Here is a 27679-nt window from a genome sequence, read left to right on the forward strand (position 1 = left end):
CAGCGTTAATTTTTAAAGGAAATGTTTTTATTTATTTTTATTTTTAAGAAGAAGAAAACAATAATCATTCTGAAAGTGTCACTTGTAGAGGGCTGTACATGAATATACAGTAAATTAAACATCACACACACACTGTGACCTGCAACAAATGTATTTATTATATGAATACTACTTTTATTGACAGTATGTTCTATGTATTATTGACTGATTACAATTCCTCAAAATTCTCTCCCAATGTATAACCGTAACCTTAACTTTATTGTGAAGGAACTGACCAAAGGTTTCCGGTGTCACCGCTGCGAGCTTTACCGCCTCAGCGTAGAGCAGAAAACGGACCAGAGCGAAGAAGAGGAGAGAGAGAGACAGAGAGGCGGAAAGAAAGAAGAAGAAGAAGAAGCAGTGAAACGGTGTAAAAGCTGAGCAGCTCCGAGCCGAGCCAGAGGACAAGCGAGCAGGGACGACGCAGGGGGATTATTTTTCAAAGCATAATTACTATTAAAGTCAGTAAACTCCCGCTTTTTGATGCTGTCCTCACGGAGGTTTGAGCCAATAACGGACTTATTGGTCGGCTGAACCATGCAGAGGCTGCTGCTCCTGAGTTTGGTGTTGAGTTTTCAAACTGGTAAGGCTGCATGTCTCTCTCTCTCTCTCTCTCTCTCTCTCTCTCTCTCTCTCTCTCTCTCTCTCTCTCTCTCTCTCTCTCTCTCTTTAGCGCATAACACACGGCGGATAACGTTTGGATGTAATGTGTGAAACTAGGCTTTAACGCAGAATAGAGCCTTCGCGGTGTTTCTCCAGAAGTGTATATGTATATATATATATATATATATATATAAAGAGAGACAGGCATATAACGTGATTTCATAGCATTACCATATGAGCCGCAGCAATGGATCACCTTAGGCGTGTGTGTGTCGGCGCGCGCGTGTTCGTGCACGTGCAGCTTCGTGTGAGCGCGCTCGTCGCGTGTGACAGCGTGTCCGCACCACAGCAATGGATCGCCACACTTCTTTTTTTCTCTTCTACTTCTTTTTTTGTGTGTTAATACGATCATTGTCGCGCGCGCCGCTGTCTGTACGCGTGTGCGACCGCGGCGCGTGCGCGCGTCCAACTTGAAACATGGCTGGCGCGTGCGCGCCCACCGGCCCGAGTGACCTTTTTTTCTTTTTTCTTGCACATGACAGACCCCTCAGTGGCGTTATTCAGCCTGAGGACGTGACGGGAATGACAGCAGCTCCTCCACGCTGCTGTGGCCTCTGAATGTCAGGGAGGGAGACCACTGCCACCAGACAGCTCATATAGCTACCCCACCTCACACACACACACACACACACACACACACACACACACACACACACACACACACACACACACACACACACACACCACCCACTCTAATGCTCCTGTCCTCGTGTCCTACCTGTGTGCTTGACTCAAGGCCCATTTTCACCCTCTCGCTTGCCTTCCTCTGTGCATTTCACAATGGGCACGATGAGGCATGTGCAGTCAGCAGCACCCATGCGTCTGCTCCCCCTCCATACCTGTACGGTGCCCAGGTAGGCTATTGGCTCATGATAATCACAGCTGTAGCCGAGTTGCTGGGAGACGGGAGACGGAGGAGGAGGAGGCGCAGGAGGAGGAGAGGAGGGTTGTAATTTCTATAAGCTACCCGTTTGATTGAAGCATATCTGTGTGTCGCCACGGCAACCCCCCCACCTATTGTCTACCTTGGCTGACCGGGAGCGTGCACGACCACTTCATCATAGGTAGGGGGCGTGTTCGTGGGAAGGGAAGGTATGGAGAGGGATGATGTCACCGTGTCTGCCAGGCTTTGTATCGCTCAGCATCCAGCCAGAGTGTGTTGTTTTTGCAATCCTCACACGGCGAGGGCCAGGCTCCTTCTCCAACCAGGCGCTCCTCCTCGAAGCCACGTATGACACAATCTGGTAATATGTCGCCAAAGCACCCAAAACACACAGACCCCCCTGCTCTCTCCACGGACAACACTTACTACTGATGCAGGCTGTTGCCCTGTTTGTCCACTCATAAACCGTTCAGTCCACATGACTAGCTTACTGGCGGACGTGCACACACACACACACACACACACACACACACACACACACACACACACAGCCTATTTACGTGTGTGAGAGGCCATGTGCCCCATTGTCTGGTAGAACCGTTACAACTGTAAAGTCCATCATGACTCCGCGTCGCGCTCTCGAGCACAAAGGCGTTTGCTCTCGAAAGGCTTTCCAGAAGACAAGATCAGCGGGCTGCGAAGTGGAGCTATATTTCGTTCAGAAAGACGTAAACTGGTGTAGTAAAGTGTACGGTGTCCATGTTGCACTGGGCTTGCAAAGAAAAAACTAAAACAAAAGGGGAGTAAACAAAACCCGGAGAGAGCCGGAGTTAATGTCGCCTCCAAAGAGTTAATACTCGTCTCAGGTTTTGGGAGTGTTTTTCTTCTTCAGAGCACCCAGACTCTTATCTTTTCATTAGACAAGTAAAACAGTATTCCATGGCCTGCAATTTGCACATATGTAATTGCCTCCTCCTGCTAATGATTGGATGGTTATTAGTCGAGCGGCTAATTAAAGCTTTGGTGAATCAGAATGTTTTTTCTACTCAAGTTATTTAGATTCAGTGCATCTAGCTGCACCGCCGGTGTGATTGATTTAGCGTCCCATAGCCTCGTGTCCACACACCAACCTGGCGGTACGTCCGCCTTTAACGCAGCGGTTATATGTTACTGCATAATCAATCACCGCAAACACGCGCCCTCAACTTCCCTAATGAGCAGGGGGGCCTTGGAGGGTTTGGACTTGCGGCACTGCACCCACAGCGGTGCGGGCTCGGAAGAAGGCCAGAGGGCAGGTGTGCCATTTGTCACCCCCCCACCCGGCCCTTTTGTGTGGACGGAGGCCTGCGCTGTGAATCAGAGACCTCAGACGGATTCATGTGTTGAAAAAAAACGTTCAGGGGAGTCAGATGCATTTTGGGACGGGGGAGGGGGTTCTGTGGTCACTACTCCATGTTAATGTCTCAAAGTGGGCGGTAATAGTTCAAATAACAATGAAGAACTAGGAGAGCCTCATAAAGGACCCAGCGCGATACTAAAACACTCTGTTAAAACTGCTGATTTACTACATTTGACGCATTCCTGCCAGTAATTCTCTGTGACGTTGTCGTCTCAATAAATTCCAAATTTTCCACTCTCGATATCTGATTCATACACGGTGACTGCTAGTACATGAAATCTTTTTTTGTTGTTTACCCCATTTGCCCGGGCAAACAAATCCTCTACTACGCAGCAAGTGCTGTTTAATGTATTCATGATGAATGAAAGAACCTAGCAGTTAGTGGAGCTAATCTCACTATATAACCAGATCCTCGTTTCATTAAACTCAACGCAGGTCTGGAGAAATACAAACACAAAAGGAACGGTAGTGGGCTGTAATAAACACTAAAACTGCACTTGGGAGGACTGGTTCCTGCTCATTTAATGGCGATGAGAGATTTTGGCTGATGCAAAAAAAACAACAGAAACTCCCAACGTCTCCGCGTCTTCCAATGAGGCTCTTGTGGGTTCTCGCTTATAGAACCGCTCGTATCTCCGTGAACCTTTCTGAGAGGCGCTGAGAAGGCCAATCGACCATTTTTTGTGGTGCTCCACAGCGGAACCCATCTCCGGCTCCGGGGCGCAGATCTGGAGCAACATCTGTAGCGAAGCAGAAGTCTGTTTTAAATGGTGACCCCGGTGTGAGCGAAGCGTCCTACTCTTAATACGCAAATTCGCCTACGGGATCTGAATTTCCTCCAAAAAGCGTCTCTAATTGACATCAGCCACTGAGAGCAATCACTGAACCAGTCGGAGAGCTCCGTCTGGCAATGGGGCCAGTGCTGTCAGAATGTACATGATCCTCGTTGGGTTCCGTTCAATCAACTACGTTCTTGGCATTTCTGTCGCGGCGGGGTGTTTTGTCAACGTGTGGCGTGGCCGGTAGCTGCGCCCCGGCTGATACGTTTGTTTAAGGGGCATTCCTCTGTCCCATCATGCGCTTTGAAGAGGCACTTGGAGAAAAACAAATAAAAACCGGACAGGCCACAGAAGAAATGTCGCCCGATATCTCTTCATCAAATTTGTGGTCGGAGAGAGATTCAGTAAAAAACTCGACAGCTCTGTGAAGGTTTCTCTCAAGTGAAGCCCCAGGATTTAAAGGCCCCATAACCTGATTGTGTTTGACAGGCCGGGGGCATCCAAGTTATAAAACGACGAAGGGAAGAAAAAAAAAAACACATCCCCTTAAAATGTTTCTTTATGCAGAGTCCCCCGAGCAAGAGCGGAACACTTCATCACATCTGACTGAACCTATTGGCCTTGTTTTTTACAACGGCACAGCCACATTCTGCAGCGAGGACCGATTTGGGGGTGATGGCCCACGGGGGTGGGGCGCGTTACAAAAAAAAAGGGGGAAAAAGTTCTCTGAGGGAGGGAGAAGTGTGGGAGAAGGAGGGGGGACAAAGAGGGATAGTCTTGCGGGCAGGTGGGTGAAGCCTGATGGAGAGTGATTAGACTTTTTTTGGGGGGGCGTTTGTTTAAAAGGTGGTGAGGTGGAGGGGGGGTGAAGACGGTATTGTAGTATGGGAGGAGGGTGCGCTGGGTTGAAAAGAAAAGCGAGCCGGCCTGAGAGGAGAGAGGGACGAGGACGACGAAGGTGGAGAAGGAGGAGGAGGAGGAGGAGTGGTCGGGAGGCCAGCGGCTGAGAGAAAGGGACCATTACTCAGGCCTGACTGCCTCCCTCAGCGGGGACAGTGAGGCGGCTCATTCAGACAGAATATGGTCGAGGCCGGTTCAAAGGCTACATTTGCGCCGGAATCTGGAGTGATTGAACCCGCATCGGAGGTGCCAGCCGCGCTCTCCTCCTGCCCCGTCCCCGCCGAGGTTAATTGGCTTTAATCGGCGTCGCTGTTCACTTTCTTCCTCGCTTCCTCGCCTCTCCCTCCCAAACATGAGCCCATTTTCTGCTCACCAAAGTGTATTCTTTCTCCCTTTCTGTCCCCTCCTGGACTTTTCTTTTTTAATCTGACTCTTTTTCTTCTTCTCTTCCTCCTCCCCCCTCTCACCATTACTTATCCTTCTCTTTCCATCTCCCCCCCCCCCCCTCTCTCTCTCTCTTGCTCTCTAATAAGTTCCAGATGTGGTTCTTGCATTCCTCTGGTCGGTGGAGAGAGAAAGAGAAGAAGGGGAGGGGGTGGTATGAGTGGTGGGGAGGTGGTGGGGGAGGGGACAGGAGGAGAGAGCCACATGAATTAAAACGGGGAGCGCATGATGAGGAAGAGGAGCCCATGTACTGTAACACACACACACACACACACACACACACACACACACACACACACGAGCGTGTGCTGTAAAAACACGCGCACACACAAGCTGAGGGGGGGAATGGGTGCATTTTTGTTGAGAGAGTGTGTGTGTGTGTGTGTGTGTGTGTGTGTGTGTGTGTGTGTGTGTGTGTGTGTTTAGGGGATGGGGGAGGGGGGATGTCGGTTCTGTAACCTCAAAAGTTTTGGGACATTCTCCTCCTCTTCCTCCTCCTCCCGACCCCCCTTTCCTCTCCCCCTCCCTCCGCAGGAATGTGGCTGATGATGTCACTTCATTTCTCCGCTCTCCCGGTCTCTGCTCCTCCACAGGGACAGGGCCGCGAGAGGCAGAGAGATTCGACTTGCTCCATCCGTCTTCCCTTTACGATAACAACATCAGGGTCAGCCGTCAGACCAAATCGGTGACCACAGTGCGGCGAAAAACGCTCGCCGTCCCCACCGCCGTGCAATGCAACAGCCCCGCGGGCTAAATTGTTGCAGACTGCAGATAATGAGCCAGCCATCTCTTTGCCGTAATTATCGTCGATGGCCTTGAAATCAAGTCATTAAAACCGTTTTGCTCAGATGCATTATTTTGTCAAAGACCGCCATCGCTAACCTAATACGATGCCCCGCAGGCTCACCTCAACTCCACGTCAGGATTCACCCAGTTTGCATGGCGAGTCAGTGCAAGTTGATGGAAGATGTTCCACATGGCTGGAAGCATGTGGACCATGGGCATTAATGTGCAGCTGTCACGCGCTCCGCTCTTCTTCTCTCTTTTATGAACCTGGCTGCATGGATTTGCTCCCATTCAGCCACAGGAGCATTAGTGAGTAGACAGGCCGGGCTCGTGGCTGGCGGTCCACTTCATCCCGAAGCTGTGTGATGGGGTTCAGGCCAGTAGAGTTCTGCCACACCCAACTGGGGTAAACCAATTTCTTTATGGACCTGGCTTTGTGCAACCTTGTCTTGTTGAAACAGGAAAGGGAGGGACGAAGGAAGATGTACATGTATAGTAACTCATGATCAAGATATATCATGACAATAGTATTTAAAGTGAAGAGGTAGAAACCTTTGCTTTTCTGAAAAGATTCTGGTTCGCATTCGTCCCGTGCTCCTTGTGTGTTATACAGTGCTTCTCAACCTTGGGGTCGGGACCCTCAAGGGGGTTGCATGTTAAGTTCAGGGGGTCGCCAGATGTTTGTGGAGGAAAACATTTAATATATGTTATAATATAGACATGAGAACGATTTTTAAAAACATCTTATTGGTGCACATTAGCCAAGGCCGAGGTGTTATCAATTCAAAACAAAGAAAACTGCGGGGGAGGAGGGTCGCCAACACCAACCCGATTCTTCTGGGAGGTGGGGTCGTGACTTGCTTACGTTATCCCAAGGCTTTAAAATGTAACATTTGCTCAACCCAGATTTACTATCACCCCATCACTGTGCTTTCCAGGCTCTAAGTGTGTCTGCTATCAACAAAGCAGCCCCCTCCTCAATGCAGCGGTGGCCATGTTGGTGAGGGGCTCTGGATAAATATTACTTTGCTCTTGGAGGTCAAGGCCCTGGGCTTTTATTGGACGGTCTGTGACAGATGACATTGCGAGAACGCCACAGCACATACCAATAAAATTAGATTACACTGGATTGAATTAAAGCAGACCTTGGAGGAGGTGATTTATCGATGGGACGCTGCTTGTAAAATAGCCCCGCTGCTGGATCCCATTACCGCGCCGTGGATCGGCAGACCATCTGAAAGCTGTCACAGCTGACGGGCACGGTTTACATCTACGTGCTAGATCATGTGGCATTTGGAGGCAGAGCGGCCTTTGGAATGGGTCGCTGCCCATAATCAATGGCGGGGGGACTTGAATCATTGATTCATTATGATATCGATTGTGCCAGTCGAAATTCTGCGACGACCCCATGCGCTACGAGCGGCCCAGCAGCTTGATATGTATGTATCCTCTTGGTATCCTCTTGTTCCAGCTTATCCAGGACGGCTATTGTTAGTCTTGGTCACCCTTGGTTACAGCAGAGTTTTCTTTGTCAGCCGCACGGCATGCTGGTCCGCACAAAGGCTCCTGGATTACCGTCGAAGGGCCGGCTTTCCATGCAGCGCTCGGCATTTTCATGTGCCCGAAATGTGTCGGATGCCTCGTCCACGAATTATCATATTACCCACCACTGATCCTGGGGTTGCCATGGCCACTGTGTCATTGTGTCAGTGGTCCTCATTGCCTGTAGCTATGGTAACAATGTCTGTAACAGGGGTTTGGAACAAATAAAGCTCTTCAGATGTGAAAAGCGTGTAAGAGAGGAGACACACACACACATACACACACACACACACACACACACACACACACACACACACACACACACACACACACACTCATAGGAAATGAGTGTGCACACCTTGACAGGAGCATGTGCGCTCTCATCAAAATGGACAGACAAAGCTCCGTCCAGAATAATTTCCCTCCCGCCATTTCCAAATAAACTGTTTCCACGGCAACCATTTTGATAGTAACGGAGAGAGACGGAACGAGAGGGAGGAGTGATGGAGGGGAAGAGAGGCAGCTTGCAGGTGGAAAAGGTAGCCGAGGAAGGGAGTAAGGCTGGAGGAGGAGGAGGAGGAGGAAGGAGGATTGATCACTTCTAAGGAGGCGCCTGCCAGACAAAGGGAAGGGAATGGGGAAGGAGAACGGGGCCAGTCCACAAAAGGGATGAAGAAAGAGAGAGGTCGCTGACTGCTAGTAAGGGGGAGGACGGCAAGGTGAGGTGACAGAGGAAGGGAGCGAGCAGGCAGACAATGCGGCAAACAAAGGAAGGAGTCTGTGTCTTTCTCCTTCTGGATCTCTCGGCCCTGATCTTCCCTCTGCCCCGTCCCCACCTCCAGGAGTCACCTTTGTGTTTGAGTGACACGGTGTCAGCGGAGCCGGTGGGACGCCTCCTTTCACTCCCGACGTCTCCCGCTCCTCCCTATAGCGCCGGCGCCATGGCGACGGGTTATTATGGCCGTCCTGCCGGGTCGCCATGTTGTTGAGAGAAGGTCCAGGTGGTAGAGTTCCCACAGCCGGATGAATAGCGGCAGGAACTGCATGCACTCGTGTACTACACGTACAGACCTGAGAGCTGAAGCGACGGGTCGATTTATTGATGAGTCGGCTGACAGCACATTAATTAACAACAATAATTGAGGGGGTATTACTTTTCTCTGTTTTCTATCATAGCAAACTAAATATATTTGGACTTTGGGTTGTTAGTTGGACAAAACCAGCTTCGGTTCTGAAAAGGGAAGCCGATGTGGAAGTGCTTTAAACTTGCATTCTTACTCATGGCCGTCAAAGTCTCTGAGAGAATGACTTCTCACTTGATTTATTACCTCAGGAAACATTGAGAAACATGACGTGTCACGTCCTCTTCAATACAGCATGATGTTCATTTAGTAAACTATGGTCCCATTTAGAGTCAAATAGACCATAAAGCAGGGAATGCTTTAGGGCGGAGCTACCTTGTGATTGACAGGTCACTGCCAGCCTTGTCCAGGTGTGGGAGTTGGTTTTGTTCAGCAAATTCTACCTTTTCCCTTGAAAAGAAAACTATTTGTACTATTCAGCAATCAGTTGTACGTAGCTCAGCCCTCTTGTGTCACTACGAAAATGCCGAACTCTAAGCTTCAAAACTGTAGTCCACAAACGCCACTGTGACTGCATCCACTTGATTAATTCAGTCATGAAAATAATCACACTGGGGGAAAAAGGCCACGGCAAAATTAAGCAAACAATTAAATGGATGCAAGGTGTTTTAACATATATAAAAAAAGAAAATTTCACATTCCATGTGTAGAACGCAACAAACTTCCACTAGTTCTAGAAGATGGAGGGAATTTGGTTGGAAGAACTGAATCCGCTTTTTAATTACACCCCACACAAAATATAAACAATTAGGTAAAGAGTGGAGAGAGTGTGGGCAGATGAATGCCAACCACTCACACATTTTTTGGACATGTATAACAATTCAAACATTCTGGGAGTTATTCAGACTCTGGAGGAGATCTTATGCTACAAGATCCCCAGGGACCCACGGACTGTTTATCTGGGACTGATACCTGTCGATATAATTCAGAAGAAAATTCTGATACTCATGTAAAAAGGCCATCACAAGGAGCTGGCTGAAAAGTGATCCTCCCAGCCCAGGACAGTGGCTGGACATTGTAGAGGAGATATACTACATGGAAAAACTGACTTATTTTTTAAGGATCAAAGCAATGACCCATAAACAACGCTGGGTAAAATTGACATCATTCAGGGAAAAGATGAGTAATGTTCTCAGCTGACCTGTAAAGAATGGACCAAAAAATTATAAACAATTGGTGACCCCCTATTAATGAAATTAATTTTATTTACTTTATTTACTTATTTATTTATTTTGTCCACTGTTTTGTCATTTACAATGTTTTGTCGTGGTTTTTGTTAACTGAAAAAATAAATAAATAATAAGTTTAAAGAAAGAAACAAATTTTGAATTTAAAAAGTCTGTGAAAGTGAAAATTAGCTAAGATTTCTTGAAATGAGATGTAATATCTAGCCTCAAAGATAAAAAGATGTATTGAAATTAGCCGGGAAAGCTAATGTTGAGCTATTCTCCATTATTAGGAAGTGTTGTATGCCATAATAAGTGATTCTCAGTAGTAGTAAGAAGTATTTTTAACTTAACAAGATATTCAAGATGCATTGTCTCAAATGTCCCTATAGCTCAATGTTACTTGCTATATTAAGTGTTATGAGCTATTTTGACAAGTAATTTGACAAATACACTGATGTACTTACTTTATTACGTTTTTTGCAGTGCATTACCTGCACGTCTAGATAAGTTACATATTAATTATAATAGTGCCTACATCATGCACACAGTCACAAAAATGTAGTCTGCGTGCATAAATAATGCATGTATACAATTACGATCCACTTTGCTGCTTCACAGCCTCACATCTCCGGGTCAGCTTTTTAGGAAAACAAACACCGGTGATCTGAATAACAAAGGAACTTAAAAAGGGATAACTCCAGTTGTAGTAGTAGTCCAAAAGCTCTCTTGCATACATGTGCACAGATCTGTCAGTACACGGACGGACTGATGGCTGGATTCCTAGACGTATATGTACAGTCATATGCAGACAACAGGGAGGGTGAAGTCAGTGCCGCATGACTCCTGTGGCTGCAACTTTGTCCTGAAACAATGATGTCATCCTCCCCGTTACACTTCAGCGCTCTGTGTCTGTGGACCTCGCCGTCTCTTTGTTCCCCTGTTCCTGCATCTCATTTCCCAGCAGCCCCTGCGTAACACCAGCACATCGGCCTCACGCAGCGGCGATATGGAATTAGACAGATAACAAAATCAATTTGGAGCGGATTGACTAACAGTGGAGAGAGCGGGATGGGGGAGGGGGGAGAAATAATGAGAGACCAGCGCGGCCGCCTGACTATTAATTGGATAGGTGGAGGGAGGATGAGGTCATTGAAAAAAATGTTTTTTCTTCAGAAAAATGGGTGTACCGAGTGCCGGGGAGGATTTCATCAGACACACAGATGCACATACGCGTGTGCTCATACAGAAAACTTTTATTTTTTTGGGGGTAGTTACCTTCCACGTCAGCTGTTGCTATGGCGACGCAAGTCTGTGATCCAGCCGAAGCGCGCGATTGGCTGGAGAGGAGCGAGGGAGAGGAAGGGAAGGCAGGGGGACTTGGTTGGAGGGGTACAGAGGGGTCCGGGGAGGGCGCCAGACACAAAGATAATTACATCGATGCATAACAATCCAGACGAATGCCATTCGCTTTAACAGCATCTGATTTAATGAGACCGAATGCCATCAGTGAACCTTTCCCAGAACCCTCTCCCGCACGGCGTCCCTTCCAACCTCGTCTCCCGTCCCGTAGACCGAGGCGAGGCCAGCCTGCGTTTAAATGCTGTTGAGCCAGCTTTGACATTCACCACCTAACAGCGGGGTGTGTGCCAAATCAAGAAACGCAGGGTACGCGAGCAGCACTTGCTAAAAATAGCTCCAAACGTCTTTGCATGTGTTTATACCCTTTCAGTCATCCTCAGCAACAAATTGACGGTTCATTACCTCGCGATTAAAACACGCGAGAGGTGCTCTTGGGCTAAACTGCTGTGGTGGTTCACACTATGGCGGCATGTGGCCGTGCTTTGGGTGAGTCACCCGGCCAAGCTGTGCACGCTCGCCTTTGGCTTTGTGTCGGCGTTGACAAGCCAAGGTTGGTGTCACGGAGTCTGCAGGGGTTGTTGTCCTAGGCCCCGAGCTTAATCCTAATCCCTTTCCAAACTTTGATTTGGGCTGCGTTTAATCCGAGACTAAACTGAGACCCGTTCTCAACGGAGACGGGGAAGCTCCGCTGCGGCGGTTCGGTCCGAGTCGTGGTGTAGTCCTGTTCAAGAAACCACCTCTACGTGTCGATTATATGTTTGGGTTGTGGTTGTGTTTGTGTGTGTGTGTGTGTGTGTGTGTGTGTGTGTGTGTGTTGGTTAGCCAATGCGGTGAAGGTTAGGTCATCTGCGCTGCCTGTTTTTGTTTGTGTGTGTGTGTGTGTGTGTGTGTGTGTGTGTGTGTGTGCATGTGGTCATGTGGTCATGGTCGCAGCTCTCGGTGACCGTGGTCTTTGTGTAGACAGGGTGCTCGGAGTCTCCCGGTGGTGTCTTGGGGCTCAGTGACTCAAGGAAATCAGGACACACTCTAAATTTGTCACTGCAGCATAACCCACATAATGAAAAAATACAAGCTCCCTTACACACACTCTCTCGTCTTGCCTTTGCTCTGACTGCTCTCCGCGCGAAGATTTCCTTCTTTAAACACACACACACACACACACACACACACACACACACACACACACACACACACACATACACTCATGTACTCATGTTGACAAGTGTTAACTGGGTAATATGGAAATCAGAAGGCGATGAGCACATGTTTAAATGAGTCAGTGTTTTCAGTCCTCAGCCTTTGTATGGGTGTTTTTCTCTGCAGATTGTGTAGCCTCCACTCAGGAGTGTTCCGTTTGGATTATGTTTGTGGTTTACTGAGGCAGTTGAGGGAATACCTCCAGCTAGCATATCTGAGGTGGTGGAGGAAAGGATTTGCTTGCCCTCAGGCTATTGTCAAGGTTGCGTGGTGGTTTAAACCCAGCTAAAGTCTCTTTACACCCATGTATGTATGAGAAAACCTCTTCTTGCTTTTTGAGATAGTATAAATCCTCACTGTGCATTCCAGTAATTAGTGTTCGACGGATGAGTTTTGTTAGATTAAGGTGCGCACTGGAAATTAAAGCAAAAAAAAAAAATCCTACAGTCTCGAATTACCTTTTGTTTATGTTCGTCTTATGAATTATCTTCCTGATTATACATTCTCCACATTAATTAAATAACCTGTACATATCTGACATTTACATACCATGCAGATTTCTCAGAAAATCTTGACAAAATAAGCACGTGAGATGCAGCATCCCTTTTGATTGGTCTGGAGGAAGTGGAGCATCACACACATCCTGAAGATATAGTGATGCAATAAATCTGTTCTATACATTTACAGTGGACCCCATGACTACTTTTATGTGAGAAGGGTCACACACATTAACAAACAAACACACAGAGAACTGTGTTCCCTCTCAGATCTATGGAGCGTTTTAGCATCCTTCAGCTCATTAATTAGTTTTTTTTACAGCCTGCACCTTGTTTTCAGCTGCAGCCGGCAGCTGTTCTCAGTGAAAAAGCTCAGACATACCCACCGTGCACTACCTCCCCATCACCCAATGCCAGAAACACAAAGATAGCTGCTATCAGGTTTTGGTCCCCCTACCCAACGAAGACTAGCTTAGTTAACTCATCATTGAACACACCTAATTAAAAAACGCGGCAGAAACAAAATAAAACTCACCAAACCTATCTCAGTTGGTCTTTCCACCAATAATTACCAGCTCTGGTTTGTTTGAAAAAAAACAACTTTGAAAAGCCTTTGCTGGCCTCTTTGTGCTATTGGGTTCAAAAAGAAGAAGAAGAAATCCCCCCCAAAAAACAACTGGCGATGTACTCAGCCAATGCGTCATATGGCCCAACCCGAGTATTTTTCTAGCAAGCCATTGTACATGAAAATGTTTTGAGACGTCAACGTGGGCTCTGAGAAATTGACTGCTGTCTTCGGGTTGAAGCCAGAAAAATGCAGTTTTGGGCCACACGGCCATCTTGATAGCATCTGAAAACTTGGTGTGTTTCTCTATAACATCAAGTATTCATGATTAAATTAGCAACTGCACAATCTCAAGTTCGGAAGGAAGCCACCGGACTTTGAGCCATGGCGGTTGCTGGCCGGGGAAAACACGCATTCTTGTGGAGCCTTGTCAGTGTTTACGGTTAAAGTCTGTGAAATATATGACATGGTTTTCCCAACTCTTCAGAGCCAAGTGTTGTTGTTATGTTTGCTTTGTTTATCTTATTAATCCAGTTCATTTGGGTGATCCTCAGGGAGCAAATTACGGGCCGCTATTATTATTATTTTTGGTTCAGTGCTAAATTATTCTAGGTATGCACGCTGCAAAACTCCATCTGCATCTGATTCCCTTTTCACCGTGTATCCTCGCACATCTCCTTTATCCTCAGAATATTAATGCGCTGCACTGTCAGAAGCCATTGTTATGATTGGTAAGGAAATCTTTTCACATGACTACGTTCTTTTGTATTATCAGGCATGTTGTACCTCTGCAAATCGCACCAAATTTGACATGATAGCGGAAGAGTGCACGTCTGTGTACGAGAAAAGAGAAGGGGAAACGTGGGAGATAGGGACCGAGGGTCATGATGGGGAGGCGGGAGGTGGGGCTCGGAGGAGGCATATGGCAGTTGTTAAAAAAATAGCGAGAGAGAGAGATGGGAACCTTCAGTAAAGCGCCGAAGGGCTCAGAGGGAGAAGTGTGAGGGAATGAGAGAGGGAGTGTACGGGAAAGGGGGGGGCAAGTAGAGAGGAAAGGACAAGTGAGAAGGAGAGATGTAAATGGTAGGAGGTGAAGAAAAGGGAGTGAAGGAAAAAAAGTGAGAGAAGAGAGAGAGAGGGGGGTTGAGAAAGAAAGGGAGAGAGAAAGTGCTGGAGGGCTGATATTTAATGTGATAAATGAGTTGTGACAGTCCGCCTCTAACCCCCTTCCAACCAGTGAGGAGGAACACAGAAATAGAAAGCATTATGGGTAAAAGGACATATACAGCATTATATATGTATATAGAAAGAAGGAGGGCGCGTACAGTACACACGGTAGTGAAGGAGAGCAAGAGGGGAAAATCAGTGCAGGCAAAAGGACATTCATAGACAGCATTATGGATGTGAGGAGTGGAGGAGGCGAGTGGGGGTGCATACATATAGAGGGAAACGCAGAGAGGGAAGCGAAACAATTTGGGTAAAGGACATACAACATTATAGAATGGAAGGAGAGAGATAATGGCTGAGGAGGAGGAGGAGTTGTGTGTGTGTGTGTGTGTGGGGGGGGGGTACTATGCAGCATTGGGTTCATGATCTACTGTACAAGATTCTTTGAAATAACAAGTGGGAGAGGGGAGAGAAACAAAAATCGGGGACGGAGCGATGCAAAGCCTCCGCGGTGACGACTGCCTCCCTTGCTTTTGTGCGGGTGTCATGTCTTCAAGGGACGGCTAATTACAACTTGTCATCATGCAGTGAGGAACAATAGGGGAACAATAGGGAGGGGGGCTTTCTCTTGTTTCTCCTCATATCAGACTTGTCAGTCGGTGGGCCAGTCTGTGGTGGTGGACTACAGACCAGAGGGGGAGAGAGCCTAGTAGACAATGACGGCCACTGTAGTTGTGGTTGTGGACTGGAAGCTTGGCAGATGACTCATAGGGAGGAATGAAGAAAGGGGAGAAAGGGAGAGAGACGGGGGAGGGAGGGCCAGAGAGTTTGGAAGAAATAAAAGTCAGGAGCTAGAAGAAGAGGGGTGTGAGAAACCCGATGGCTGAAGTTGCCTGTTTGATCTCCCAGCTCTTCTCTCCTGAGTCAGCGTTCACCACCTCTTCGTCTTCTCTCGTTCTTGTTCTTCTCTCACTTCTATTCTGATCTCCTCTCGTTTGACACCGCCGTCTTTCCCGCTCTTCCTGGCCGCGAGCCAGCATGTGATCAAAGATGGCATTCCCGTTTCTTTCCGGGGGAATGCGGTTTTTCAATCAATTAATCATAAAGCCACGGAGCAGATACAATAACAATGCGGTGGTGATTGTTTCAGGAGCAAGTTGAGAAAGAAAGTCCCTAACATTGTCCCGCCCTTTCTGCCATCCCCTATCCTCTCTCTGTCTCTCCAGTGTGGACGGCGAGGTTCTCTCAGGAGCCGGCAGACCAGTCGGTGGTGCGGGGCCAGAGGGTGATCCTGTCCTGCGTTGTCTTCAACTACTCAGGCATTGTTCAGTGGACCAAAGATGGCCTGGCTCTGGGCATCGGAGAGGACCTCCGGGGTGAGACATCATACACGGGCTCCCTTCGCTCTGTTCAGCATGTGACTAAGATGCCTTTTTTTTCAAAGCTGATGCTGATACTTTCGGATTGGAGCTGCTGATGGGAAAACGTCTTATACTGCGTGTTTGAAGATGTAGAAATATTATAATGTTTTTTTTCTTCTTCTTGAGTTCTCTCTGGTTCAACTGCGAGGACGGCTCACATATGTTTAATGTATAAAGCCCGTGCTTACAGGGGCATCTGCTCCACCATTTGCTTAAACTGAAACTCAGGCCACCGAGGTCCCACGCGTAACATTTATTAACCTCACATTAAAACTGGACCCAATTTTAGACCCAACTAAAACTACAAATGCACAAGCGTTGCTGTTATAGCATGCAGGCCAACTATAGTGCTGATACCCAGTGATTTTCAACCAGGGGCCCTTGTACCCCAAGGCGTACCTCTGCAGCAACCAGGAACCAGACTGAGAGTGCTAGCAGCTCTGTAGAGCTTCGGGCTCTTCAGCTGTATGTATATTATCACCATAACCACTAAACTACCAGCTAGGATAGTTTGCACAGGGCACAGGGCATTTATAAGCCCTTACCTAAAATAAATGTATATATACAGTATATATATAAGCAAATAATTTCGTAAAATATGCTTGGACTGAGCCAACTGTGCTGTTTCATGTCTTGCAGATGTGGAATTTGGCTTTTGAATGGCTCACGCTGGCCCACGCCGACGTTGCGTGTGTGCAACTGCGATAGGAAATGTATGCTCACGAATTATTGTTGTAGTTACAGCGAGACCGAAACAGCATGGGGACAAACGTGTGCACTCTTTCAGGCCGATGATAACTTCGGCCACCTTCCTCTGCACTTATCAGCCAGTGTTAGATGGGAAGCTCTCAGCTCCCCGGGCCCCTTTTGCAGATTGACACCCTTCAACTCGGTTGAGGAGCATCACATCATCACCTCTGTCATCTCAGCAGTGGGCGACATCGACGAGCTAATAACCGTTATAAAAAAGTACGCCTATTTTTATTGAGAGGCCGATGCATCAACTGATATGTGTGGAGGCCTAATTCTATCACGCCCGTCCTGTTCACTCCAGTTTGTCTTTGCATTTATGTCCCGCGGGAGGGAAATTTCCAGTTTGATTTATTAAGTCTCCCGCTTGTCTGAGTGTCAACAACAATTTAAGACACAGCTTGTCTGACTTTGACAAAACTTGGGGGAATGATGCATCTCATCGCTGCGTTGCAGTGATTTCTGAGTTGCACTGATTAGCCCAAAGGGGGCTGTGCAATTACTGGTCAGAGCAAGTGGGCACATCTTCAACTGATTGGTCCAGAGGGAGACTGCATCATTCTTGACATGCTGTTGCCTTGTGTTTGGTTGATGTTGCTGTTGTTTTCCTAGGACTCTCTGCTTTAATATTATTTATTTTTTTGGTTTGTATATATTTTCCTCCCCTTTCCTTTGCTTTGCTAACCACCGTTTACATTCCTTTCCTTTATTTTTATTTTTCTTCTTCTTTTGTTATCCTTCTCATCTGCGTTATGATTTTCATCTCTCCTCTCCTCTGGTCTCTTCTCCTCTCCTCTGTGACCTCCTCCTCCTCCTCCTCCTCCTCCTCCAAGCTCCCTTGTTCCTTTCTCTCCCTCTTGTTTTCTTTCTTTCAGCCGCCTCTCTTGCGCCGAGCCCTCTCTCTCATTCTCCATTTAACTTCTCTGCCATGTCTCCCTCCTCACCCTCATCTTGCTTGACACAATCTCAGTTCATGCTCTCCGCTTTTCTTTCTGTCAACCCTTCTGTCCTTTCCTTCTCTCCTCCTGCCCGTCCTCTCTGTCCTTTCTCCATTCTTCCTGTCCCTACCTCCCTTTCTTTGAATCATATTGTTACTATAATGGTCCAGTGCTTCAAGCCAAAGCTTTTAAATAAAAATGTGAATGAACACTGGCCACTTCGTGCACACGTACACATACACACACACACACACACACACACACACACACACACACACGCCCGTGTGTGTGTGTGTGTGTGTATGAGGCTCATGTGTATGAGGCTCTGTCCCTCTCTCCCCCTCGTTCTCTGTGCTTTTCACACGCTTTCTCGCTCTCAACATTTAACATGCAAATGGACGTATATACAAAACACACGCACGCACGCGCGCCCGCCACACACACATGCAGAAACAAGGACACACAAGGTTAGGCGAGCAGCCAGCTCAGTTCGGGGGCTGCAGTGCACATGGAGACGACAGAGCAAATTTTACATGCGATCTACGTCTGGGCAGCGAACATGAATTCTGCACCATGGACTGGAGTTGATTTGAGTCCTCTAAAACGTTGCTGTCATAATGCATTCATCTTTTCCCCCTGCTGGTGAGAGAGAGCATGGATGCCACCTAACGGTGAGAATGTACAGCAGTGACACAGCTGGGCGGTGTGGCGGATGGGGGAAGGGAGAGGAAGGACCGGGGAGGCTGGGCTGCGTGTCTTTGATTGTGTGTTTGATTGTGTGTGTGTGTGTGTGTGTTGTGCAATCGCGTGAATGTGAACGTGAGTGTGTTTGGACATGCATGTGTGTGAATGTGGCCATGCATCTCTCTAGTGTTATTTTTGCTCCATTCATGACACAAACCTGATGTCTTCTTATCAGCATAAACCGCTACGCGACGCGTCGCAAATTAAAAATATTCTGATACAGACCACATGTACCGCTATGTGGGGATCAACAAAAAAATATATTTTTTTTTGGGACATCTGTGTTTTAATAAAATAACTTTAAATAGACTTAGAAAGCCACCCAAGTCAAACATAAAAGTCATCGACCCAAAGTGCATCTTGTGTTTGTGTTACTGAGCCTGCCATGTCTGTCTCTGTCCCAGCCTGGCCCAGGTACCGCGTGCTGCGCGTGCAGGAGTTGGGCCAGTACAACCTGGAGATCCTGTCAGCTGATCTGTCTGATGACTCCCTGTACGAGTGCCAGGCCCCTGACGCCGCCCTGAGGTCTAGGAGGGCCAAACTCACCGTCCTCAGTACGTATGAGAGCACGACACGTGCACTGATGCGCAATGGACGCCATTGAAAGTATGTGAGACGCTGCGCGTGTTTCTAAAACTTTTCTCCGGCTCCAGTCCCCCCAGACAACCCCGTTATCGATGGGGGTCCGGAGGTGTTGCTGAACGCGGGGGAGTCCTACAACCTGAGCTGCGTGTCTCGAGGGGCCAAACCGCCTTCTATGATCGAGTGGTTGAAAGACGGCCTGCCTGTGGATGGGGCCGCCAGTACCACTGTTAGTCGGAGATAGAGACCACATTCACACTGCACATTCATACTGTTTCGTATCTGTTTGGTAAATGTTTGATCAATGCCTCTCTGCCCTCCATCATCAGGAGGTGCTTCCAGACAGGAAGCGGGTGACCACGCGTAGCTACCTGCCCATCCATCCTGTCGACTCCGACACCGGGAAGAACTACAGCTGCGTGGCCACCAACCTGGCGGTTCCCACCGGAAAAAGCGCAACCGTCACCCTCAACGTTCACCGTAAGCAATGAAGCTGATTCTGAGTATCATTGCATTTGCCAAAACACAAGTAAATGTTTACAATCATGATATATAACAACACTACCCTGCTAATTACCATGTACACACATATTTTTTTTACATTTCAGACGAATCAAAAGCAACACGCCGTCATATTTTGAAACATAAAACATCTGCCAGTCGCTGAATGTTTCAGACCTATTACTAAGTAATGCACGGCGGCCATTTTGCATCAAACTGTCTCCAGATTGCAGCATATATTAGATGCACTAAGACTGCTGGTATGTGAGCTTCTCTCTCTTCCTCTTTCCCTTCCAGATCCACCGACAGTGACCTTGTCCATTGAGCCTCGTTCTGTCCTGGAGGGGGACAGAGTCACCTTCACCTGCCAGGCTCACGCCAACCCTCCTATTATGGGTTTCAGGTCTGCATCCACGTACAAGTACATTTGTGGTCTCCATATGTTGTTCCGAGGTGTGTGCGTGTTTTCATTTGAACATTTTCACCCCAGCTGGGCTAAAGGCGGCGTGGTGCTGCAGGGCGCCAGGGAGAGCGTGCTCACCACCAAGGCCGACCACTCCTTCTTCACCGAGCCCGTCTCCTGTCTGGTTTTCAACGCTGTGGGAAAGACTAACGTCAGCATCCTGGTAGACGTTCACTGTGAGTCACACAATACTCACCTCTCCTTGTTCTCTCGCCATGGCCCACTTTACTCGCCCCGGTCTGGAGTTGGAGGCATGAAACACACCATCCTCTGAGCAGCTTCTCCCCTTTAGTCCCACTGCATTATTACCCGTCGCTCAACAAAGAACACCCCTCTCTCTCTCTCTCTCTCCAGTCGGTCCAATTCTGTTGGTGGAGCCGCTGCCGAAAACAGTCGACGTTGACTCTGATGTCACCCTCAACTGCAAATGGGCCGGAAACCCTCCGCTCACACTCACCTGGTTCAAAAAGGGTTCGAACATGGTAAGAAGCTGAGAGCCCACGCTTTCCTCTGTTCTTGTATTCGCACTATTTTTACAGTTCACTCCTTCGTCTCCCGTATTTACAAATGCAGTCCGTGGTCTGTCTGTACACCAAGACGTCTTTCTTCTCTTCTGCCTTCTCACAGCCTCTTTTTAATTATTTTTCTTTTCAATTTAAGGTCAGATTACATTTAATAAATTCAATGACGAATATATATCACTATGTAATTATATATTTGTATATAACATCTACGATATACAGCAGCCAGAAACTAAAGACATGGCTAATAGATGTATGCCAACATTACATATAGTTGCCTTGACCACCGTCTATTAAACTACAGTTCATTTATGGACTGGAGATCAGAACTAAAGACAGAGCTCGACGTACACCTCCATCTATCTAATCAGTCTTGTTCAGGTATTTATTTTTCTCTCGCGGTGGTTTCACATTTAGCCGTAATTTTCCCACAGCTAATTTTCCGATATATGTGGTTGCTAGGCAACTGCAAAACCTTTGTGGTGGGTTAAAAGCCGATGTGCATAGTTTGTATTGTTAACCAGTTCGGGTCAGAGTAGTAGAACAAACACACTCAAATAAGGCCAGACGTGCAAATATGTCACATGATCTGTTCCAATAATAAGGTGCAATACATTAGCCTCTCTTCTACTTATGGCCATGTGGCCTTTTATTTTGTTTATCCCTGTGTTTAGCAAATTTGTCTTGTTTATATTTGTGTCCTTTTTTTTCACTCCCCCACAGGTTCTGAGTAACAGCAACCAGCTGTATCTGAAGTCGGTGAGCCAAGCGGACGCCGGCCAGTATGTGTGTAAGGCCATCGTCCCCCGGATCGGAGTCGGAGAGACGGAGGTCACGCTCACCGTCAACGGTCAGAGAACATCCACACACCTTATTTATGCTTCACTGCCTCATGTACTTTCTAAAAGGGCAGCTTGTCAGTAATTGAAAAAAAAAAAAAAGTTGTATGTCTAAAGTGGTGGCCATTTATTTGGAAATGGCCACCACAGGCTTTGGGAAGGTCAATGTGTTTAAACAAGAGGGACGGGAAAGAACACCCAGCTTGAATATGTTGCTTGCGGTTTCTCGTCTTGTCATTTATTTTGTTTCTCTCTTTTAAACATGTTCTCTCATGTTTGACCGATGCAGGTCCCCCTATCATCTCCAGTGATCCAGTCCAGTATGCAGTGAAAGGGGAGAGAGGAGAGGTGAAGTGCTACATAGCCAGTACGCCTCCTCCGGATAAGATTGTAAGTGAAAACATAAGAACATGTGGAGAAAAAAATAAAAGAAAAACATTTCTGGCATCAAACCCGCAAAGAAAATGTCCACATTTCCACCCTGAATCAATTATTCAGACAAAGGAAACGGACAAACTAGGAAAAGCTTCGATCGCATGGAGCACAGGGCTGTACCTTTTAGTCCGACAGCGATTTGTCTCTCACTGTTACTGTACAATCCGCCTCCTAAAGGGCTCTACTTCTGCTCGCTGAATGCTTTTAGGCACTGTCCCCTTTTCTTTTTGAGTGGTGACTCACCCTTAAACTCTCACAGAATTTCCCTCCATCCCATCACATAAACAAACCAACACTAACACTAAGCCGGTCTGCTTTTAGCTACTGCGTCAGAAATCAGCCCAGATGCTTTCTCCACTCGGCCGTATCACAGAGACGCAGTCGTAGTACTTCCTCTGTGACTGATCCATCCTGACTCACAGTGCGCGCTCCTAATGCAGGCGGCGGAGGTTGGGACAGAAAAAGATTTATAAAATATAAAGGAGTGGAGAAGAACAGTTGTCCCAGTAAACGCCACAGCCAGGAGATTATCCTCCTCTGGAATAAGTGGGCAGATTATGGGAACATGTGGGTTTATGCATAATTAACTTTGCCTTAGTACAGTACTTCAATGCTAAATAATACAGCTGCTTTTAGTGGCTTTAAAGTTGGAGACTGTTCAAGACTCGCACCAGCTCCGTCGACCCCACCCACCTCCACTTCAGACTGAGGAAACATGCAGACGGCTGCCGGTCTGAGCAGGTCACGCACAGCGGGCGTTTACATGGGAGCGCTGGAAACTCACGTGGTCTCATTTCTGTCATTCCGTCCTCCTTACTCATGAATTAATGCATTATTTGTGTTTTCTGCTGTTATTCTGACATATGTTATTCTTCATATGCATTTATGTAAATGACGTAGATTTTTCAAGAACATTTTCAAACAAAGGATCAACAAAAATAAAAATAGACAATTTAATTTCCAGGTTTCATGTATTTCATTACAGTGCTAATGGTTGATATTTAGGGCAGAGTTTTTATTATATACAGATATATATCTATATATCTGTCCAACTCAGTTGTAAAATTAGAATTATTTCTCCATTATGTGTTAATGCTTTGGTGCTTTTACACCCTGACAAGCATAACTGTATGTAGACACATTTATAATGGCAGACTAATGTGTTCATCTGTGTGTACGCATGAGTGCATTACTGCATGCATGTGACATTTACTGTGTAATTGTGCAGCAGTTGCTATTATAGCGCTGTATGAAGGCCGTTGGTTTTATTGGTAGATGGCCTGTTGTAGCAACGACTCATTTATTGGTTCAATTCAGTTAAAAGACAAATTTCTATTCAGGCAGAATGAATATAATTCAGTTAACCCTCCCAAATAGCACTTTGACTCATTGTGATGGCCGTGTGTGTGCTGCAGGTGTGGGCATGGAAGGAGAACGTGTGGGAGAAGGAGAAGGGGACGCTGCTGGAGAGGTACACGGTGGAGCAGAGCAAACCGTCAGCCGAGGGCGGCGGCGTCCTCTCTACGCTCACCATCAACAACGTGATGGAGTCGGACTTCCTGTCCACCTACAACTGCACGGCCTGGAACTCGTTCGGCCCGGGCACCATGATCATCACATTGGAGGAGACCGGTGTGTTTTATGAATTCTTTAAAAAATAAAATAAAATATCTGCTAAATGCAAATGTTTTAGGTTTAGGTTCGAAAGATGTATTTTTTTGCATTAAAATCTGGATTGTTCAGCTATTGACAGACAGATATTTGCATCTTGACTAAATCCGTCTTTCCATCTCTCTCTCTCTCTCTCTCTCTCTCTCTCTCTCTCTCCGTCTCTCCCTTTTTCTCTCGCACCCCCTCATTTCAGAGGATGTCCCGGTGGGGATAATAGCTGGTGGGACGGTGGGCTCTACCATCCTCCTGTTCATCTTTCTGCTGGTCCTCGTTTTGATCTTCTACCGGCAGCGCAAAGGCAGTGAGTCATACTCTCCATGTGCCTCACACATACAGTATAAGCCCAGATCTAAATGTACAGTAGACGTGTTCATGTTTGTGGTTTGAATTGCTCGTCATCACTGGACCAAATAACCTGCAGCAAACCAAATAAAAAAACAAACCCCGACAGCTTCCTGTCCACCATATGGATATAGGTCCCCTCTGAACTCGCTCCTCCAGCTCGTGAAAACACCCCGGCACACGGTGCGTGTGTCCAGCTGTGTTCAACCTTGCCGTGTTTTGCTTCCAGGTCGGCGCGGGGTCACGCTGGGTAAGCCCGACATCAAGGTGGAGACGATAAACAAGGAGACCCACAGCTTAGAGGAGGACTCCGGCAGCGTGTCCACGGCGTCGCGCATGGTCAAGGCCATGTACTCGGTGAGCAGCAGCGGGGTTTGTGTGCTTGGGCCATACACTGTTTACACAGCCTGTAGTTGTAGAAAAGAAAAACCTCACATTAACTCAGTAACCTCTCCCTACGCCACACTGCACCTTTTGACTAAAAAAACAACTGTGTTTTCCCCTGTAATCGCTCCTTTTAACTCTTTGAATTCCATTTTCTCTTTTCCTGTCATACTCTGTTGCCTCCTTCCCTCTTCCGTTTTGTTATGGCACCTTCTCTCCTCCTTTTTGTTTTTTGTTTTGTTGTTTGACGGTTTAGTTTCTCCCCTCTGTGTCCTTCTCTCCTTCCAATCAGCCCTTTAAAGATGACATAGAGCTCAAGTCTGACCTACGGAGCGACACTCTGGACACCCGCCAGGAGTATGACCTTAAGGTGAGCTCATTAAACACTCGTTTGCATCAAATCCAGATGCAGATTGTCGACAAAGCCTAAACAAACTGACACTTTTTGTCGTAGAAGACTCAGAAATGACAAAATGCTGTGTTGTGGTATAGTAACAGGTGCAGAAACAGAACATAAAAATCAATAAAAAGTCGAAATCAACAAAACGTGTGTCCTAAAATAATGCCAGTGTCAAAGTGAGGTCTTGTGGAGTTCATTTTGGTGTAAGGTGTCATTCTATTTGTACCTCAAAGGGCTGCAAGTATCCTACTCGTTAATGACAGGGTGACTCTGAGTGATGACTTTCATCCAATGAGGATCAGCATTTGTTTTTTCTGGTGGAAGTCTCTACCTGGCAGAGATGATAATCACATGAACATAACGGTATTTTAAAGATTTTAATACTATGAATGAAGCCTTATTCATATATATAATCCCAACTGACTATTGAAAATGATCAAATCCAGGTACTTTAACAAGTTTGATTCTTCTATTAAAAAAAGATGTGTAAGTGACATTTTTACAAGTGTAATACTTATCGGTTTCATTCCATTAAAAACAAAAAATATATACATATTTTAAAGTTTCACGTTTGACCCTCTAGAGGGCGTACTTGTGTATCTGCTGCAGACAGGAGAAGACAAAGACCAGACAGCTCCAGTCTGGGTTTTGTCAGAATTCAATGCAGGTTTAATTCGAAAAGGCAGAATCAGATTAGCAACTAAATGCCAGTTCATCTAAACTGCTGCTTAGAATAAAATGTGTAAGTATTAGCTACAAAGGTATTAAATGTGTTGCACCCAAATAAACACATGAAATGTCCACAGTCATTCGCATTAAATGATTTCCATAGTTGTTGGCCCTTCATTTGCCTGTCATGGTCTTGTATAGAGTAACTGTGATATTCAATGCAGTGAACAAGAACATAACCAAAGGGTCTGCTGTTTATCTAACTGCTGTTGGCCAGGAAATATGACTTATTACTTATGACTTCAGTCCAGTTAAAACAATTCCACCTCCGTTAGAAAATCCCCTCAGCCATCTCAAGCCTCAAGAGTATTTAGACCTCATGTCCTCTAAACTGGTGACCTTTAAACTTAGTCTTAGTATTGAACTCAATATCTGTGAGAATATTAGAGTTTTTAGACAAACATCTTTCTGCAGTGCAAGTTGGCTTTTCTTTTATTGCTGGAGCTCCCGTTCTTCTCGGCCCCTCATTCCAGGGCTGTGAGGGCACTGCTTAAAAGGTTGTCCCACTCATTTGAAGATGTTTAAATGCAACAACAACAAAACAACAAAAAACAATTGGAAATACATTTGAAGAAGATGAAGGCTGTTTAGGCATAGCCTGCCCATTCAGCTGGCATGAATCATTTATGCATTTTGATGCTGTGGGGCTGGGCTTAGGTGATGAATGTATTTTCACACGTAAAGCTGCCAAAATGTTCTGTTGAAACCCCCCCACATGAATATTTTGTGAGGGCAAACACCAGCCCTCTAGCTGGAGTGCTGCCTTGGATCACTTTGAAGAAACACAGACACCCCAGGTGATGGTTAGATCACCCTCCGACAACAGTCTCAGCCAGACTTTCTTCTTCTTCTTCTTTTTCTCTCCCCGCCCGCGGCCTGAAGCACCAACGCAGTGAGACGAAGTTGGGTGGGGGTGAAAGTCGGACACATGAGAGACAACGAGGTGGCAGAATCATGTCAGAAATAATAGCAGAGCAATATGATGTGGGTGTAGTGAGCAGGGAGAGCTGGCTGGGATCCACCCTGCTGGAGAGGTCTGGAGGGAAACATGGATGCTTAAACTCATGAAAGCTTTGGACAGAAATTATCACTTCAGAATGTTGTTAACCTGGAGAAAAAAAAAGGAATTCTCTTAAAATCTTTTTGGTTCTATGAATCTAAACACTGGCATATAGAAAATGTATTTCACCTCATCATATCTTTTCTTGAAGCCCACTCTGCTTTTGTCTCCAGGACCCCACCAATGGCTACTACAACGTGCGCGCCTCCACCCACGATGAAGGCCGCCCTGCCTCCCGCTCCACCTTGCACTATTCCGACTACCGCTCTCCTGCAGGAACACCGGGGGGCGCTGCATCTATCAGCAGCAGTGCCGGAGGCTCGGGGGCCACGGCCAGCGGAGGAGCCCCATGCCCCCCTGGCCCCCTCACCTCCCCGGGCCGCCCCCAGGCCTGCTATGACCCCCGGCCCCCCTCCAGACTGTCCCACATCAGCTACGCCCAGTTCAACACCTTCACCCGCGCGGGCCAGAACCAGCAGCCCCCGCCTAACCCCGCCCCCGTCGCCAGCGACTTCCCAGGAGACTGCAGCCTCCTGGACTCTACTTCACAGCTGGCCTACGACAACTACGGATACCCCTCGCATTACCAGACCTACCGCATGGGTTTCGCCCCATCCAGCCTGGCCACGTTGGAGGCCTGCCCATCCTATGAGATGTACGGGGTAGGATCCGGGGTGGGCCCAGGGGTGGGACCCGGGGTGGGACCCGGGCTGGGGGGCCCTGGGCTGGGGGGCCCTGGGCTGGGGGGCCCTGGGCTAGGGGGCTCTGGGCTAGGGGGCCCTGGGCTAGGGGGCCCTGGGGTCGGCGTGGGTCCCGGGGGTCCTGCTCCCTCAGGATCAGAGACTGGACTAGGGAAGTACGGCAGCTCCACTCGCTTCTCCTACACCTCGCAACACTCTGACTACTCCCACAGCCGACACACACAAAGGATGCAGACTCATGTGTGAGAGGGGGTGCGTGACCACCTCACAGTCTTAGCAGAGCATGAGGAAGCATCTTATAAATAGCGCCACATCCAAAAACACACACTGTCATAGATTTACACGCACACACGTTCACACACTAACACAAACGCATACGGACAAACATACCACACACAGACACACCCATGCACAGAGTCAGAAGACCGTGCCCGTGAGACAGAGAGCGCGAGAAAAACAAGAGACGAGCGTTAATGAAGGAGCTTTAGTGAGACAGGGAAGGGAAATTCCACACAATTTTGAAATTCCCTCACTCCCAATGTGTTTGTATATCTGAGCTCTGAAAGAGCGGACGGCGAAAGTCACAATCAAGACTGGGACAGAGAGCAAGAACCAGAGAGAGGACGAGAGTCCACAGATCTTTTGCTATGAACTGACTTTGTAAAAT

The 27679-nt window shown here is 47.3% G+C and overlaps 1 protein-coding gene across 1 annotated transcript; it reads left to right on the plus strand.

The window, feature by feature from the left end:
- Positions 1–337: 337 nt before the first annotated feature.
- Positions 338–27258, plus strand: kirrel1a (kirre like nephrin family adhesion molecule 1a; the record flags this gene model as incomplete). The annotated part of the gene is made up of 15 exons (XM_079216285.1): positions 338–622; positions 15758–15907; positions 18789–18938; positions 19038–19195; positions 19296–19446; positions 19765–19870; positions 19958–20106; positions 20285–20412; positions 21175–21301; positions 21580–21680; positions 23141–23357; positions 23590–23697; positions 23968–24095; positions 24379–24492; positions 26485–27258. Exons 1-15 carry the CDS (start codon positions 577–579, stop codon positions 27256–27258), a joined length of 2607 nt encoding a protein of 868 aa, XP_079072411.1. The 5' UTR covers positions 338–576.
- Between the last annotated feature and the right edge of the window lie 421 nt (positions 27259–27679).

Source organism: Taurulus bubalis (assembly GCF_910589615.1).
Source record: "Taurulus bubalis genome assembly, chromosome: 3".
In the NCBI taxonomy this organism is placed as follows: Eukaryota; Metazoa; Chordata; class Actinopteri; order Perciformes; family Cottidae; genus Taurulus; species Taurulus bubalis.